The following is a 19591-nucleotide window of genomic DNA, read 5'->3' as shown; positions in this document are numbered from 1 at the left end:
CCATTATGGTGGAAAGAACGTAATGTGGGGGATACCTCCACCCCTGAGGATCAAATTGAAGGAGTCTTAAAAGTTGTGCAAGAACATCATCAGGCCTTCAGTAAACACCCTACAGATTATGGTGAAGTCAGTGTAATCAAGCACACCATCTCTCTACCGGTTAACATCCTCCAATCAAGGAAAGGTGCCTATACCACCGACAATGTACCAATCTGTGAAACAAATGATCCAGGAAATAGAGGTCAATGGGCTGCACCTCTAGTCCTTGTCCGAGAGAAAGATGGTAACATACGATTTTGCGTGGACTACAGAAAAATTTACCAAATCACCCACAAGGATGCCTATCCCTTACCAAGAATCGAGGAGTCCCTGACAGCATTAGGGTCCTCAGCTTACTTCTCTACCCTGGATTTAACAAGTGGGTACTGGCAGGTACCTATGGCCCCTGAAGACCGTGAAAAAGCTGCATTTACTACCCCTATGGGCCTATTTGAATTTAATTACATGCCTTTTGGATTCTGCAATGCCTCTGGAACTTTTCAAAGACTAATGGAGAGATGATTAGGCCACAAAAACTTTGAAACTTTCCTGCTATACCTAGATGACATGATCATCTATTCAAAATCCTATGAAGATCACTTAAAACATCTTGCAGAAGTTTTTCAAGTTATCATCAAGCATGGGCTCAAGATCAAACCATCCAAGTGCTACCTACTAAAGTTAGAAGTCAAGTACCTGGGACATGTAGTCGGTGGTGAAGGTGTCAAGCCAGTTCCAGAAAAGTTAGCGGCAGTCTAGAATTGGCCTACTCCTACTACAGTAAAAGAGGTGAGAAGTTTTCTTAGTTCTGCAGGATACTACAGACATTTCATCCTTCACTTCGCTCAGTTTGCTGAACCGATACAAGAGCTCCTGAGAGGACATCCTAAAAAGTACCAGAAATCCTAAATATCAGTTGAATGGAACGAAGAAAGGGAAATCGCTTTCCAACTCCTTAAGAAGAAGTTGTTAGAACCACCTATCTTGGGCTATCCGGATTATCAACAGCTATTCCATTTCTACACTGATGCTAGTCAGAGAGGCCTGGGAGCTGTCTTGTCTCAAGTGCAAGAAGGTAAAGAAAGGGTAATTGCTTATGCTAGCAGATCTCTTAGAGGTGCTGAGAAAAATGACCAGAATTACAGTTCCTTCAAGCTAGAGGTCTTAGCACTTTTTTAGTCTTAGCAATTTGTGGCCTTTACTGATAATAACCCACTGACACATCTCAACACAGCCAAGTTAGGAGCCTTAGAGCAAAGGTGGGCCTCACTACCAACTACTGCCAACTACGACTTCACCGTCAAGTATCGGACAGGCAAGTCAAATGAAAATGCGGATGCCCTGTCCCGCCTGCCTACCAAAGAAGATCCTACTGAACAGATAGACGTATGGGAAGAAGTGGAGATGCCTGCTTTTTGCCAACATTTTGCCCAACAAGACGTCATCACCGTCAAAGGTAAAGAAGTTTTCCAAATCCAACAACAGACAGATCCAAAATCCTAAGTGGAAAAAGAAGGCCAAGTTGCAATCAGAAAGCAGAGTCTTAGGTGAACTTCAAGACGTCTTCACCAGTGGAAAAACCTCGGAAAGAATTTGCAGGAGAAATGTAGATCCAGAGGTACTCAAGCTATGGAGACACCGAAAACAACTCTTTATGCAAAAGGGCTTGATGTTAAGAAGAACCCTAGATCCAGGGGCGTAGCTATAGGGGGTGCAGAGGTAGCAGTCGCTACCGGGCGCAGGAGACTAAGGGGGCCCAAAGACCCTTGTGCCACATAAGACACTGGCATTATAAAAAGTGCATACTGGTCAATTTGCACCTCTGGCTGTAGGGAAGGGGTTAGGTTAAGAATTTGGCATGAGGGGGTGCCCTTTCAATGTTTGCCTCAGGCAGCAGAAAGGCTATGTGCTCCCCTGCCGCTTACCAACAAGCACTGAGGGACGGGGGCCCAAGCTGAACTCTTGCACCAGGGCCCATGAGCTTTTAGCTACACCCCTGCCTAGATCCAATCACCAACGATCGGGTGTACTAGATCTTAATACCACGCCGAGATGCCAGAATCGTCCTCGAAATGTACCATGATAAATCAGGACAAAAAACTGAGGCTACTACCCGCAGAAGATTCTATTGGATTGGAATGAGAGGAGATATTGAGAATTGGTGTTGAGAATGTTCTACTTGTGGCATTGGAAGAAGTGAAAGGCATGACCAAAGAGCACCATTACATTCCATTGTGAGCAAAACTCTGCTAGAAATAGTGGCCATTAACCATGTAAAGTTGGAACCAAGTCGCTCAGGGTATACCTACGCCATGACAATAATTGATCACTACACCAAATTTGTAGTAGCTGTACCTGTTAAAGACTTGACAGCCAAAACCACCGCAAATGTTTTCTGGAAAAACTTCCAGTTGCCCTATGGATGACCTGAAAAGATTCTCACAGATCAAGGATCTTCCTTCGTTTCCCAATTGTTCCATGAACTGTGTTCACTTCACAATTGTCAGAACAACAGCTTACCATCCTCAAGGTAACAGACTTTGTGAAAAAATTTATCAAACCTTAATTGAAATGTTCAGGGCTGTACCACCTGCTAAGAGAACCAAGTGGCCAACTTTACTAACTCAATTGATGTATACTTACAACAATGCCATTCATTGTTCTACTGGATATACTCCATATTATCTTATGTTTGGCCGCCAATGAAAGTTGCCTGCAGATCACACCCTGGATGTGCAAGTCCCAGACTCAATTAATCCTCTAACACAAACTGATTGGGTGAGTGAACATCAAAAACGCCTAGCTGATGCCCAGGAGATTGTTCAAATCCGTATGGCAAATGCACACAACAAACAACAGAACGACTATAACCAGTCTGTTAAAGCAGAGCCTTTTGAAATTGGTAACCATGTGTGGCTGAGAAATAACCATCGCACTAGCAAGCTGGATACCAACTCGGAAAGAGAACCCTACCTCATTACAGCTATCCCTAATGGTGAGAATGATGTCTATGAAATCCCTAAGGAAAACAGAGCACCACAAATAGTGCATCCGTCTTAAGTTGTGTCTAAAAAGAGCTGTTCAAGAGGAAATTCCGTCCACAGTGCAAGTGACTGAAAAATCAGCTGAACCCGAAGGACCAATGCAGGCTATTGAGAAATTGTTACTGTGGCTTAACATTCCTGTACCCGCAAAGGTAAATACAGTTCCACTTCAGCAAGAAGAACTATCTCATGGAGGATCCGCGGAAACCCCAGATGTGCCCAGTTCTCTTGAACCAACGTCTATGGAGTCACTACCACTTCGGAGATCTGACCGGACTACTAAAGGACAACCACCTGTCTGTTACAGAAACAGTAATTCCCTTTCCTTACAATTTGAAGCTACAAAGCCGGGTGAAAGACTTATTACTGTGATTGTTTTGCCTTACCCAAAGGACTCTCTAAAAACTGCTTCTACCTGTTGTTGCAACGTTTAAACCTTGTGCCCTGAGATAGACTTTAACGTACCTGAGCCTCCGTGATATTCCTTTATTGACATTTTGCTCAGGGAACGGACTCATGCCCTGTGAGCCTCCTGTAAGGATTATTGTTGAATTTTGTTATGGACTATCCTGGTTTTGACTGCTTGTTGTGCCAGGTCAGTGCCCCAGTTCACCAGTCTTGAAGGAGAACGACACCCCCTTGTCACCAAGATTATGCTACAAAGTTTATTTTTATAAGGTGTATTTTGATACTATTTGTTATTTATATTTGTTTGCTTGTTTTGCATGTTTGCCTCTTTTGTATCTTCCAGGAGACTTCGTCCAGAATGTGTCGAGGTCGACACATCTTAAACAAAGGGGGTATGCAGCGTCCGACTAGCTTATGTGGGAACTGCAAAAGCTTTTTGTAGTATTCTGTGATTTCATGCTGCATTGTATTACCATGTGAAATCCCTTTTTACCAGGCGGTCAGGTACACCACATGCATGTCACCTCTAGATGGGGGTAGCACCACAGTATATATAGGGCAGTGCAGGCCTAGTTAGTCAATGGAGAGGAGAAGGAGTGGGTTGAATGAGTGAGAGTGTAGCTGCTAGCTGTAGTAAATGCAAGGCAATTCAAGGGAAACAGAGAGGAATAATACACAAAGGACAACAGCCATTTATTCAGGCTTTGAGGACCTTTGGATTCAAGATGAAGGACTTATTGGCTTCTGGCAGCCTCACCATTAAGAGCTGGAGAAACAGAACCAGATTAAGGAGCTGAATATTAGTGAGTACCTAACTAACTACCCTAGCCTAGCCAGTATAGCGCCATGTCAATAAAAATTATATGAGCAAATAGGTAGTTTACCTGATCCCTGAATCCCTATCCCGCTCAGCACAATCCAAAGTGCCAGCAGGTAGAATGGACTGCAAGTGTGGAGCACAGGATAGTCACGTGAACCGGATATACCATGTCCACGTGACTGGAACGCTGATGCGTTCCACCAGTGTGTTCCATGCAATAATACTGCGTATACGTAATAGGCAAGGCATCCAGGCACCAATACAATAAAACAGCAGAGTGCAGCACAGAATGGTCACATGGGCATAAAATGGCGTGCCCATGTGACCGGGATGTGCTCCAAACATGCGTTCCAAACGATACCTCTGTGCCTGGATTGGAGGCTGGGCATAAAGGACACCCTATGCATACCAAACCACCCTAAGGGTCCATTTTCACATCCGTAGTGTATTGCGGATACGCAAATTGCGGTTTCGCAATACACCCATCCGGCACCCCCATAGAAATGCCTATTCTTGTCCTCAATTGCGGACAAGAATAGAAGATGTTCTATTTATTTTTTTCGGGAGCGCGGGCAAAAAGATCGGCGGCGTGCTCCGGAAATGCGGATGCAGAGAGCACATAGTGTGCTCTCCACATCCATTCCGTCTCAATAGAGAATGAATAGGTCTGCACCCGTTCCGCAATTTGCGGAACGGGTGTGGACCCATTATTACGGATGTGTTAATGGAGCCTGCGACAGGACCAGGGGGAAAGTGGTAGAAGGACTCTACATTTCACCTAGGTTCCTGTCCTATACGTTCTAAAAGGCAGCCAGGGAATTGACAGCAAGGAAAACTAGGTTTTTCTCTTTGCAAGGGTTTTGTTAAAAAAAAAAAACCTGGTTAGAAGGGCCTGGCTGCTTGGAGCAGGGAGAGTTGGGTGGGTCCCTGCTCCAATTAGCCACTCCAGGTATTCAGGGTAACTGTGGCTAATCACCTTGGAACCTAAGTGTGCTATAAAAGGGCAAACAGCTCACTAGCTGCTCTCTCTGCTCCTGGGAAGAACCCTGCTGTGTGAGTAAAAAACTGTGTTTTGTTGATGGAGCTGGGCACAAGGCTCAGTTCCATGTAGTTAGGGACTACTGCCTGTTTAGATGTAGTGGCCAGACGGCCAGGTATTTCATTTGTTTTGAACTGTTTTGTTTAATATTTATTTTTCTGCAAAAATCAATAAAACTGGCTGAGGCCAGTTGCACCATACTTGCTTGGACTGGACTGTGTTTTATGTGCCTATAGCGCCCGTCTATCCCAGGAGACGGCGGTCCCGTGAGTTAATCCCGTTACAGACGGTGGAGGCTGTGCTGGCACAAAAATCCAGCAAGTTTTATGTCCTAGGTTAAGTCTGCTGTTCTGAAAAACCCAAACAGTGCAGATATGGAGGAAGTGCTGAAACAGCTGATCCAGGCTAACATACAGCTTCAAAAGGCGAATGCTAACCAACAGGAAACCAATCGGTTGTTCATGGAGACTACGCAAGCTGGTTTCAGAGAACAGCAATCGCTTAATAAAGGTCTGGTGGAGCAGATAGCGGTGCTTGCTGAAAGGCCCCAAGTCCGGGAGGAATCCATCTCTGTGGGGAGGAGAGTGCAAGCTTCCCTTCAAAAAATGGTAGCAGGGGATGATGTGGAGACCATTTTTGAAAGAGCCGCTGAAAGAGAGAAACTCCCAGCCGAACAGTGGGCAGACACCCTTGCTCCATTTCTGAGTGGGGAGCCACAGAAAGCCTACTATGATTTGAGTGAGCAGGATGCCAGACAGTACCCAAAACTGAAAGCAGAAATTCTTGCTTGCTTAGGTGTAACATCTGCGGTCAGAGCCCAGCGAGTGCACAACTGGACTTTCCAATTGGATAAACCGGCGAGGTCGCAAATGTATGATCTTTTTCACCTGGCTAAAAAATGGCTACAGCCAGAGGTATCTACAGCCACTCAGATGGTGGAAAGAGTGGTCCTGGACCGGTTTGTTCGTGCTCTACCAGTTTGGATACAGTGCTGTGTGGGACCAGCGGACCCCAGGGATGTGGATCAGCTCGTCGCCCTAGTGGAGCAGTATCTGAACACCGAGGAGTATCTCCAAGACCTCTCTCCTACTTGGCCGGCCCCAGGGAGCCAGAAGTCTACCGATCATGGTAAGACTGTTCCTAATCTAAAGGGGGCGAGAGAGGGGCGTAAAGTAGGAACTGAGACTGACCTATTAGCCAGACCTCCTAAGCCAGTTAGCCCTAGACAGCCTTGGGAGGTCAAAAACATTGTTTGCTGGCGATGTCAAGGACTGGGCCACGTGGCTGCCAACTGTCCTTTGGCTGATGAGCCTATGGAGTGTGACAGTGGGCGGAGGAGGTCATTGTTTGCGGGACCTGCCTACTCTGCCTTACCGACCCCAGATATGGAGCGACAAACTTGCAGCTTGGTGATTGAAGGACACTCAGTTCAAGATCTGTTGGACTCTGGTAGTCTAGTGACTCTTGTGCATGGCAGCTTGGTGGACACTAGGAAGCTGCAAAAGAGACAGATGGGGGTCATCTGCATACATGGGGATACAAAAGAGTACACCACTGCTATAGTCTCTTTTGAAACCCTGTGCGGGAAAGTAACCCATGAAGTGGGGGTTGTAAACAGTCTGTTGCATACTGTCATTGTGGAGTGTGATTTTCCTCTGTTTTGGCAAATGTGGAATATGCTTGATAAGTGTTTAAGTGGGTCTGCTGTAGATCCCATTCCCCTGGCTGAACCTGAAAATGTGCAAACAGTAGGGGTGACCCAGAGTGAAACCGAGAATTTTCCCTTAGCAGTGCTTGCAGGTGATACTAATGATGTCCCGGAAATCGGTCTCCCTGACTTGCAGTCTCCAATGATAACTTTGGGACAGCTCAACTCAGGGACCCTACATTAACCCATGCATGGCAAAGTGTGAAAGTAGTCAATGGGGTGCCTCAAGAAACTGGGGTAGAGAAAATATTTCCCCATTTTTCTATAGAGAATGAACTCTTATATAGAGTTGATGAGCAAAATGGACAAGTTGTGGAGCAACTTGTGGTCCCAAAATCGCATCGCCAAAAGGTGATGGGTCTAGCCCATTCACATGTGCTAGGAGGGCACTTGGCTTATGAAAAAAAAATAAGACTGAATTTTGCAGAGGTTTTATTGACTCGGGGGATATAAAGATATAAAAGAATACTGTGATTCATGCCCAGAGTGTCAATTACACAACCCGGTAGCGACCTTTAGGAGTCCGTTAGTGCCACTCCCGATTATTGAAACTCCCTTTGAGAGGATTGCAATGGATTTGGTGGGACCTCTTGTTAAGTCTGCCAGAGGTTACCAATACATTTTGGTTGTCCTTGATTATACTACCCGCTATCCTGAAGCAATACCTCTAAGGAAAACCTCTGCAAAAGTGATAGCCAAGGAGTTGTTCCAGATGTTTACTAGAGTGGGCATACCTAAAGAAGTACTCACTGACCAGGGGACGCCCTTTATGTCAAAGGTTACAAAAGAGTTGTGTAAACTGTTGAAAATAACTCACTTGCGTACCTCAGTTTATCACCCCCAAACAGATGGACTAGTCGAAAGGTTCAACAAAACCTTAAAAGTGATGCTCAGAAAAGTGGTGGCACAGGATGGGAAAGACTGAGATTGTCTTTTACCATATCTTATGTTTTCTGTACAGGAGGTGCCTCAAGCATCTACAGGATTTTCTCCCTTCGAGCTAGTGTATGGTCGGCACCCTCGGGGTCTTTTGGATATTGCCAAAGAGACCTGGGAGAGTGAGGCTATACCCTACAAAAGTGTGATTGAACACTTGTCCCAAATGCAGGAAAGGATTGAAAAAGTAATGCCAATTGTAAAAGAACACTTGCTGCAGGCCCAGGACAGTCAGTCCCGGGTTTACAACAGGTCGGCTAAAGTAAGAAACTTCAACCCTGGGGAATAGAGTATTAATCCTTGTCCCCACAATAGGAAGTACATTTTTTGCCAAATGGCAAGGACCTTATGAAATAGTTGAGAAGGTGGGAGAGGTGAATTACCGGGTTCACCAACCAGGTAGACGTAAGCCCTACTAAATTTATCATGTGAACCTTATCAAACCCTGGAAGGACCGAGTTCTGTTAGGGGTTATAGAGGAGTCCCATAGTGACTGGTCTAGTCCTATAGTCTTGGTTCCCAAACCTGATGGCACCATACGTTTCTGTAATGACTTCAGGAAACTGAACACTGTCTCAAAGTTAGATGCTTATCCAATGCCTTGAGTGTATGAGCTGATTGATAGGCTTGGTAATGCTAGGTTCTTTACCACATTAGATCTTACAAAAGGTTACTGGCAAGTACCGTTGACTGAGGGGGCCAAAGAAACTTTTAGTGTCCCTGATGGCCATTTTCAGTATGTAGTCCTTCCCTTTGGTTTGCATGGGTCCCTGGCCACATTCCAGAGGATGATGGACAAAATTTTAAGACCACATCGTAGATACGCAGCTGCCTATTTAGACAATGTGATAATCCATAGCACGGATTGGGAAAGTCATCTACCCAGGGTAGAAAACATCCTGAATTCTATTAGGGAAGTGGGTTTGACAGCGAATCCCCAAAAATGTGCCAATGGGCAAGAAGAGGCAAAGTACTTGGGGTACACGATTGGATGAGGAGTTATAAAACCTCAAATAAACAAAGTGGAAGCCATCCAGAGCTGGCCAAGGCCTTTGAACAAAAAACAAGTCAGAGCATTCCTAGGTTTAACAGGTTATTATAGGCGTTTTATTGAAAATTTTGCCAGCATTGCGAGCCCTTTAACAGACCTTACAAAAGGGAAGGATTCAACCATGGTCAAATGGACCACGGAGGCGGAACAAGCCTTTCAGAACCTGAAGCAGGCTCTATGTGCTCACCCAGTGTTAGTCACACCAGATTTTAAAAAGGAGTTCATTGTGCAAACAGATGCCTCAGATGTTGGTATAGGGGCTGTGTTGTCGCAAGTAAGGGCTGGGGAAGAGCATCCAGTAGTGTACCTGAGTAAAAAGTTAAATGAACATGAAAATAAATACTCCATTGTAGAAAAGGAATGTTTGGCAATTAAGTGGGCAGAAGAAGCTCTCAGGTATCATTTGGTAGGGAGAACATTCAAACTGGTAACTGACCATGCCCCCCTTAAATGGATGTGCCAAAACCGTGAGAAAAACAGGCGAGTGACCCGATGGTTCATGTCTCTTCAAGATTATAGTTTTACAGTTGAACATAGGCCCGGGCGTCAGCTTGGAAACGCCGATGCCCTGTCCAGGATGTACTGTTTAAGGGCACAGAGTGTTCCTACCCCAAGATCGAAACAGGGGGGGAGGATATGTGACAGGACCAGGGGGAAAGTGGTAGGAGTCTAGATTTCACCTAGGTTCCTGTCCTATATGTTCTAAAAAGCAGCCAGGGAATTGACAGCAAGGAAAACTAGGTTTTTCTCTTTGCAAGGGTTTTGTTAAAAAACCTGGTTAGAAGGGCCTGGCTGCTTGGAGCAGGGAGAGTTGGGTGGGTCCCTGCTCCAATTAGCCACTCCAGGTATTCAGGGTAACTGTGGCTAATCACCTTGGAACCTAAGTGTGCTATAAAAGGGCAAACAGCTCACTAGCTGCTCTCTCTGCTCCTGGGAAGAACCCTGCTGTGTGAGTAAAAAACAGTGTGTTTTGTTGATGGAGCTGGGCACAAGGCTCAGTTCCATGTAGTTAGGGACTACTGCCTGTTTAGACGTAGTGGCCAGACGGCCAGGTATTTCATTTGTTTTTAACTGTTTTGTTTAATATTTCTTTTTCTGCAAAAATCAATAAAACTGGCTGAGGCCAGTTACACAATACTTGCTTGGGCTGGACATTTTTTTATGTGCCTATAGCGCCCGTCTATCCCAGGAGACGGCGGTCCCATGAGTTAATCCTGTTACAGAGCCTAAGAAAGGTAAGGGGGAGAGGGGAACCCAAATCTGATAAACATAAAACAAAAAATGACCTAAGTATACCAACAGGTTAACTTAAGTAGTTACCATAAAATGGTGATGAAGGGCCAAACCTGAATATAAATAGTGATGAGCGGCAGGGGCAATATTCAAAGTATTTTGTAGAATATTCATCATATATTTGAGAATTCGAGCTTATATTCTTGATTGAGAAAATGGGCAATGCATTTAATGCGTGCAAAATACCTGCATGGGTCACATATGCTACATTTTCCAAGCTGGTATAAGTTTCCTGAGACTGGAGAAAATGGTTGGCACGGCGGAACATTAGAATAGCTTGATATGCAGACAGAGTGCTCCAATATATTTGTGCTTGCGAATTTTCAGCATTTAATGATCTACATATTTTTTCGCAATACGTGCAACTTGTGACATCACAGCACTATGTCTGTAGCATGTATGTATGGACAGCAGAATGGACAGCAGAACCTATCAGCAACACTATAGATCAATCTACACTGACTATCTCCCCCCTAACTATCTGAATTATATATATGTTAACTGTACAGAGCACAGCAATCACACTGCTGTCTCCTTCATAACTGCAATAAACTTTAGAAAATAGCTGCTGGGGAGGTTCTTATATGGTAAGGTGTAGGCAACTTTTCTATTGGTTGCTAGGGATGTTGCTAAGCTGTGACAAAGCCTTCTCATTGGCCCACAAGCTAGAAGAAGGGAGGGATGATCACCTGATGTGTACTGTGTTAAAAAAAAAATATATTCGTTATTATGACTATATAGCACTATATTTAAATATTCGCAAATTCTCGAAGTGCTGATATTGACAATAAATATTTGCTCTTTGAATATTCATGCTCAATACTAAATATAAATGATAACAATATAAGAAAACAAGGTACCCTAAATCAGGGCTGCCATAAGAAATTTTGGGGCCCCTTACACAGCTCCAGGCCTGGGCCCCCCTCCTACCCTTCAGAATTCGTCCTGACTCCACCCCCCCTCCACCCCCAAGGACCTACCCCCAATTTCATTATTTTTTTACAACTACAAAGACAGTAAAAAGTGATAATCAGCGATTTCAGTAAGGAATTCATTTTTGACCAAATAATATGAAGCCTGCTACCACGACAAGGTAGACTCTTTTAAGCAGGACCCTCCACTAACACTAACTACACTACCTGTTCTAATCTGCCCTAGCAATCTTCCCCTGGCACATTTAAGAAAAAACACCTTAAAAGCACAAGGTTTACTATTACAGTGTTATGGGGGGATCGGTGGATGACTTACTGTTATGGGGGGAATCTGTGGATGACCTACTGTTATGGGGGGAATCTGTGGAGGACTTACTGTTATGGGGGGAATCTGTGGATGACCTACTGTTATGGGGGAATCTGTGGATGACCTACCGTTATGGGGGGAATCTGTGGATGACACACTGTTATGGGGGAATCTGTGGATGACACACTGTTATGGGGGAATCTGTGGATGACACTGTTATGAGGGATCTGTGGATGACACACTGTTATGGGGGGAATCTGTGGATAACGAACACTGTTATGGGGATCTGTGGATGACACACTGTTATGGGGGATCTGTGGATGACACACTGTTATGTGGATCTGTGGATGACACACTGTTATGGGAGATCTGTAGATGACACACTGTTATGAGGAATCTGTGGATGACGAACACTGTTATGGGGATCTGTGGATGACACTGTTATGGGGGATCTGTGGATGACACACTGTTATGGGGGATCTGTGGATGACAAACACTGTTATGGGGGATCTGTGGATGACAAACACTGTTATGGGGGATCTGTGGATGACACACTGTTATGGGGGATCTGTGGATGACACACTGTTATGGGGGATCTGTGGATGACACACTGTTATGGGGGATCTGTGGATGACACACTGTTATGGGGGATCTGTGGATGACACACTGTTATGGGGGACCTGTGGATGACACACTATTATGGGGGATCTGTGGATGACACACTGTTATGGGGGATCTGTGGATGACACTTTTATGGGGGATCTGTGGATGACACTCAACCACTCTGAAACCCAACTGGTCAAACTTGTTAAATGGATCCCAAACACAATATGCACAATAACACACCCCACCCCCTCCAACACTTAATTAACCCCTTCATGGCCTAAACATTTTTTTTCAAAGCAGAACACAAAGCTAAATAGAGCTGGGTGGGCTGGCAAGGGAGGGGTTAATAACAATAAATGATGGAGGATCCTGGCCCTGTGGGATAATCCAGAAAACAGCTTTGCATTTTACCCCCGAGCAAAGACCACACAACATAGAGCTGCCTAGCCAAGTAGACAACATAAGGATCAATATGAAAATAAATAATTTGGAGCCTTTGAAATAGCTCAGCTCAGTATGCGGCATAGGCTACTTTCACACTGCCGTTTCTGGGTCCGCCTGTGAGATCTGTTTCAGGGATCTCACAAGCGGCCCCAAACAGATCAGTTTTGCCCCAATGCATTCAGAATGGATAAGGATCCGTTCAGAATGCATCCGTTTGGCTCCGTTCCGCCTCCATTCCGCTCTGGAGGCGGACACCAAAACGCTGCTTGCAGTCGGATCGTTAAAATATTTTAACCTGTGACTCATTTGATTCTCAGACTCCCTGTACTTGTGTCAGTGACTCAGACTCAGAGCTGCTAGTGCTTACCTTTCCTCAGCTCTGATTGGTTGGTGGGCGGGGAGGGGAGGGACTGGCAGCAGCAGCTTCCACTCTAGGATCAGATTACACTCCTCCCGAGTCCCTCCCCTCCCTGCTGCCAGCGGCTCTGCTATTGTGTGCTGTGTCACTCACTGACTCAGCTCTGGTTGGTTGGTGGGTGGGGAGGGGAGGGGCTGGCTTAAGCAGCTTCCACTCTAGGATCAGATTACACTCCTCCCGAGCCCCTCCCCTCCCTGCTGCCAGCGTCTCACTCTCTCTATGTGCTAGGTCAGACTGAGCTGTTTCACTCGGATCCACTCAGTCAGAGGAATCGACTCCTCCGGTTCAGTGAACTGAATCGATTCAAATGAATAATTCGTTCATGAACCGGACATCACTAGCAAGGAATAATCAATTGCCCCCCTCTAGCGATGCAATAAAGTTCAACTCAAGTCACTGACAAATGGGAGGGGGAAAAAAAAATATAAAAAATATATATATATATATATATATATTTTTTTTTTTGGAACTGGCTGGGCCCTCCCAGGGTCAAGGCCCCTTACTGGGGTATTGGCTGTACCCCCCTGATGGCGGCCCTGCCTGCAGAATCTGCTGTGACTTCTCTCCATTATGTATACAATTCCACGCCTGTGTCCTTAAATCTTAAAGATGGGAGGGAAACCGCAGAGAGATGTCCCTAGCTGACAGCAGTGAGGAGCAGTGTGCTCTGAGATGTAGCAGCACAGCCAGCTATGTAAAGGATTGGCACAGACTCTACAACAGCAAAATAGTAGGACATTTTTAATAAAGACTATTCAAATGAATGATTCGTTCATGAACCGGACATCACTAGCAAGGAATAATCAATTGCCCCCCTCTAGCGATGCAATAAAGTTCAACTCAAGTCACTGACAAATGGGAGGGGGAAAAAAAAATATAAAAAAAAAAATATATATTTTTTTTTTTTGGAACTGGCTGGGCCCTCCCAGGGTCTGGGCCCCTTACTGGGGTATTGGCTGTACCCCCCTGATGGCGGCCCTGCCCTAAATACCTCCCTGAATAGAGGAACTGTAACGCCATCCTATATCTCATGTGTACAGATATACAAAATATATAAATGCCAGATAACTATAAAAAAAACTAAGATAAAATTAATTGGCTGTTATGGCAACTGGAACAAAGCTGAACTAACGCAAAAAGAAAAAAACATGTATTTCAGATAAAGAAAGACAATGTTAGGCTACTTTCACACTTGCGCTCAGAGCGGATCCGCTCATATAATGCAGACGATGGGATCCAGCCAGGCGGACACCTGAACCCTGCAAGCAGCGTTCAGGTGTCCACCTGCTGAGCGGAGCGGAGGCCAAACGCTGCCAGACTAATGTATTCTGAGCGGATCTGCATCCACTCAGAATGCATTAGGGCTGGATGGATGCGTTTGGGGCCGCTTGTGAGAGCCTTTAAACGGAACTCGCAAGCGGAGCCCCGAACGCTAATGTGAAAGTAGCCTTTCATTTAGTCCCCCAGGTGGCTGGGAACTAAACCGATATATCTGTTTGGATTCCTTCTGAAGCATACGGTGGTCCCAATCACCTCTTCTGGGGATGGAGACACCAGTTCTAGTGCCGAAAGTTAAGTACCTAAGGATCACCCCCATGGCAATCTATAACATGATTAGCCACCGGGGTGTGATTCTTCTTCTTAATGTTATTTACATGTTCACATACCCTGCGCCTCAGTTCTCGGTATGTTTTTCCAATGTAGTCCATAGGACAAGTACACAGACATAGATATATTAGCCCTTTGCTTTTGCAATTAATAAAATATCTGATCGTGTATCTGAGACTGGTTACCGAACTGATGTTGATTTTAGTGTTTCTCACAAATCTACAGGCTTTTGACAGGAGCCACATTTAAAGGTCCCCAAGGGCTTTCGATCGAGCCATGTACCTGATTGTCTTGGGCGTGAGTAGTGACTATGCACTATCCCCTCCTATAGGTGACACTAGGCCGAGGCAGAAGAACCTCAGAGATCCGGGTCCATACGTAGAACTGGACAATATTTATTAAGGATGTCCTTAACTTTATCATTTGCTGCATCGTACGCCGAAATTATTCTTATAGTGTGCGCAACTGGAGGGCTAGGTGTTTTCGAGACCAGCAGATTGTTTCTATCCTGTGTCTCAGCATGTTGGAAGGCGTCCCTCAGAACACGTTGAGGGTATCCCCTTGCTTGAAATCTGTGATAGAGAGCTCTAGATTTGCGATAGAAATTTTCTGTGTCGGAACAATTTCTCCGCATCTGACGGTATTGGCCCTTGGGAATCCCTTTCTTCAAAGCTGTAGGATGGTAACTCTCCCAATATAGTAAATTATTGGTGGCGGTGGATTTTCTGAAGATCGTGGTAACAAGTGTCCTAATGGAATTCGGATGTAAAATACAGGCCTACATTGTTACTATTAAGAGCACTAGTACTAGCGCTAGACTGAGAAGCCCGACTGTAGGGTATGCTGGGCCCAGTAAATAATCAATCAATAGTCCTCCTGCCGTGCCTGCTGTCCCAGGTCTGGCTCCATTAGTTATACCCCTGGATATCTGTGTGTGTGGCAAACTCGGCAGAGACAAGATGTACTATAGCTGAAAGAAGTTGTCTGAATGGAAAAGATGAGGAAAGAGAACATGGATAATCAGAGGAGACATTACTAGATATAAGTATGTAGTACTGTATTCTCCTGTATATTTGGTAGCACTAAACGAAAGGTCCATTTATATATGCCTTTAGCACTAAGATCTGGGGTATACTGTCCAATATATGTTTTTTTACTCTATGTCTCTGTATGGAGTAGGGAAGCAGACTGCTTATTCCCTGCAGCATAAAAGGTTTATTTTAAAATCTCATCCATGGTTAGCACTGGTGCCTTGCAGCACTGGGGTCCTAGGTTTGAATCCAAACAAGGACAAAACCTGCATGGAGTTTGTATGTTCTTCGTGTGTGTGTGTGTGTGTGTGTGGGGGGGGGGGGGGGGTTTCCTCCGGGTACTCTGGTTTTCGCCCACATTCCAAAAACCTACTGATAGGGAACTTAGATTGTAAGCCTTATTGGGGACAGCTTGATACTAATTTCTGTAAAGCACTGTGGAATATGTCAGCGCTTCAGTAAAATCAATAAAAAAATACACCATTGGCCTCCCTGGGGTCAATGGAGGCCTATGGATAGATTTATGCATTGGGAGCGCACACAGCAAGAACAGTAAGCAGGCCAACGGTAAAAAATAAGTGTGGTCCAAGCTGGAGGAACAGCCCAGGGTCTTTGGGCCACTTAATCTGTCACTGTTAGTTCCATTTTGTTATTTGCAACCCATTCCAAATTCATGTGATGCCTTCCCTCTATGGCTAGTAAATGGTGGTAGTGGTCCCCTTTTTTTCTTATCCCCCTTTGAATAAAACACCCACCAGCTTCTAGTATCATCCTCTTTCCCATTGCTCCTGGGTCCTGGAGGTGTCCATTCATTAGATGTTTTAATGTGAGTTTTATTAAAAGCTGCAATCTAACCCTGGCCACAAATATCCAGTTGTTAGTGTCTTTTTATTTAACATGGTACTGTGAGCGTTGGGCCTTGGTTTTGGGTCCCAGCAATCTCACCCAGTTGCTCTTTTCTAGGTTCTGATTGTTCCCAGCGGCAAAAAGATACTTTTTATAAATGCCAATATACTAGAAGATTACTCTTGAGCGAAAAAAAGGCATTTCTGAAAATGTGTAGATTCCAATGAAAGATGTGTGTCATTGAATAAAGTGTCAAAGTTGCCCTTATTGTAGTTATGAATCAGCATATATTGTTATCATGCTAAAGTACTGTATTCATATCACATTATGCTGACATAGCATCTATCATTGTTATATCACTAACAGACGGTATAGAATTCCTGACACAATTATTTTGTTTAAAAGATAAGCCAGTGGGTGTAACTGTAGACAGAACCAATGGGGTTGGGTCTTACATTGTTTTGAAGTCTGTGTCTCTTTAAAAGTGCAAGTCAGAAACATATCAGGGACTGTCCACTTCATCTGCACTGACCTGAACCAACCATGACTTTCTCTGAAGCTGAGAAGGCAGCCATCACCTCCATCTGGGCCAAGGTTGCTGGCCATGCTGATGACATTGGAGCAGAGGCTCTGGAAAGGTAACACTAACCTGTCAAACGATCATTTACACTTATGATTTGTTGTGTATTAAGACATTTCTACTAAATTAACAAACTTGATATTTATAATTAATTTATCAGTCCGATGCCCTTTCTTATGGCTGGACACAGCGCTAAGTATTATATTGGCTTACAGTATTTTTCTCTACTGATAAAGTATGATATGAAACTTAACCATAAAGTTATGCAATAATTACCCATTTAGTTGTTTTTTTTCTCCATGCTTATCGCACTTTGGGGAAAATTAATCATCTCCCTTGCACCTGAAAAGTGGCATTAAAAAGTTGCAAACTATGTGTTTGTAACTTTTGAATTGCGATTTACACCACCCTGACCAATTCCCCTAAAGCTGGATTGGCAAGGGCGGGAAGGGTGTGTGGCCAATTTTTATGACAGTTTTCTGGTTCAAATGAAGGCAAAAATGTATTGCAGCGCTGAGCTGACGTAGATTTCTGTTTAGGCGCACAACTGCCGGAGTATTCGCCTAATTTATGATGAAGCTTGCGCCTCGTCAAATTAGGAGCATCCTCCAGAGGCGCCGGGGGTATGAAGGGGATAATTAATTTGAAATAATGTGCAGATTAAAGGGGTTTTGGGAAGTAAGATATTGATGGTCAATCCTTACAGTAGGCAATCAATATCTGATCTGTGGGGTCTGACTCCCGGAACCCTCACGATCAGCTGTTTGATAAGGCTGCAGCACTCCACTGAGCGCTGCGGCCTCTTCCTAGGACAGTGATATCACATTTACATGGCTTTTTTTGTAACTCAGTCCCATTAAGTGAATGGGCCTGGGTGGCAATACCAGGCACAGCCGCTATACAATTTACAGCTCTGTGCTTGGTATCTTCAAACAGCTGATTAGTAGGAGTGCTGTGAGTTAGACTTCTACCGATCTGATACTGATCATCAGCATTGTAATCCTCGAAAAACCCTTTAATATCATATATTCGGATAAAATCTTTACATCATGTACATCATGTAGTGGAGCCATATCACATTTAAAATCAATGACCTAGCACATTATCACAGTGCTTGTTACTAATCTATATTAATCATATGTTCTTTTCCTGCAGGCTCTTCCTGAGCTTCCCTCAGACCAAAACCTATTTCAGCCACTTCGACCTGAGCTCTAATTCCAAGGATCTCCATAACCATGGAGGAAAGGTTGTGAAGGCCATTGGTAATGCTGCCCAGCACATTGATGATATTGACCATGCTCTGTCCTCCCTCAGTGACCTGCATGCCCAGAAGCTCAAGGTTGACCCTGGCAATTTTAGGGTAAATATTAGCCAAGTCATATTTCTAAAGCATCATTATCATTTATGTGACAGTCTATAATAAAAATATTTATATTTTTTATTTTACTCTATCTGTCTATTATAGACTGATTGTGTAGTTAGAAAAGTTTACAACTAGAGTTGAGCGAACCCGAACTGCAAAGTTCGGGTGAATTTATTTTCCATTATAACATGGTTATAACGGAAAATAATAGCATTCTTAAAACAGAATGCTAAATAGAATGTCTATTGAGGGGTTAAAAATAAAAAATAAACTCACCTCATCCGCTTGATCGCGCAGCCGGTATATTCTTCAATAGACATTTTATTTAGCATTCTGTTTTAAGAATGCTATTTTCCATTATAACCATGTTATAGCGGAAATAATAAAGTGGCGTTCGGGTCCCCATTGACTAAAATGGGTCCGGGAGAAAAGTTTGGGTCCCTAACCCAAACTTTGACCTGAAGTTTCCGCCAAACCCAAACTTCCACGGATTCGCTGAACCCTATGTACAACTAATTATCTACTTTCATGTGATTAGCAATTGGTCAGGATTTTTCATCAGTATTTGGAAGCCAAAACCAGGAGTGGGTCCAAAACACAGAAGCAATGTAGGTCTTTCCATTTTTCCAAGTTTTCTCTGTAGGTTCTCCTCCTGTCTGGCTTACAAGCACTAATGCAAAATACTGCCATGTGAATGAGGCCTTATTCTTATATGGATGTCTAATGACAATTTTCTCTTGTAGCTGCTGTCCCACTCCATCCAGGTGACTCTGGCTGCCCACTTTCCTAAGGAATTCAATGCTGTTGCTCAGGCTGCCTGGGACAAGTTCCTGTCCGTCGTGTCCTCTGTCCTGGTCTCCAAGTACAGATAATCTGGGCCTCAGTATGATAACTGCTTGCTAACATATCTTTGCCAGTTATTGAATAAAGCTCATTTCAACAACACATTGTTTATTTCATCATTATGTTTTTGGCTTGGATTAATATAGGTACTTATAATTGTGAATAGTTCTGAAGCCAAATTGTTATCTGAACATGGTGTCCAACAGGTGGTCCCACCAAAGGAGTTTATAATCTGTCCACAGGATAGGTCATAAGGGTCTAAATGGTGGGACATC

The 19591-nt window shown here is 44.2% G+C and overlaps 1 protein-coding gene across 1 annotated transcript; it reads left to right on the top strand.

Annotated features, from left to right (window-relative positions):
- The first annotated feature begins 17073 nt into the window (after positions 1–17073).
- Positions 17074–19345, top strand: LOC122945318 (hemoglobin subunit alpha-5-like). Its single transcript, XM_044304374.1, has 3 exons — positions 17074–17168; positions 18266–18470; positions 19217–19345. The coding sequence occupies exons 1-3, from the start codon at positions 17074–17076 to the stop codon at positions 19343–19345; spliced, it is 429 nt and encodes a 142-aa protein (XP_044160309.1).
- Positions 19346–19591: the final 246 nt, after the last annotated feature.

Source organism: Bufo gargarizans, chromosome 8, assembly GCF_014858855.1.
Source record: "Bufo gargarizans isolate SCDJY-AF-19 chromosome 8, ASM1485885v1, whole genome shotgun sequence".
NCBI lineage: Eukaryota > Metazoa > Chordata > Amphibia > Anura > Bufonidae > Bufo > Bufo gargarizans.
The sequence above is the reverse complement of the archived record's forward strand: the minus strand, read 5'-3'. Positions and strand labels throughout refer to the sequence as shown.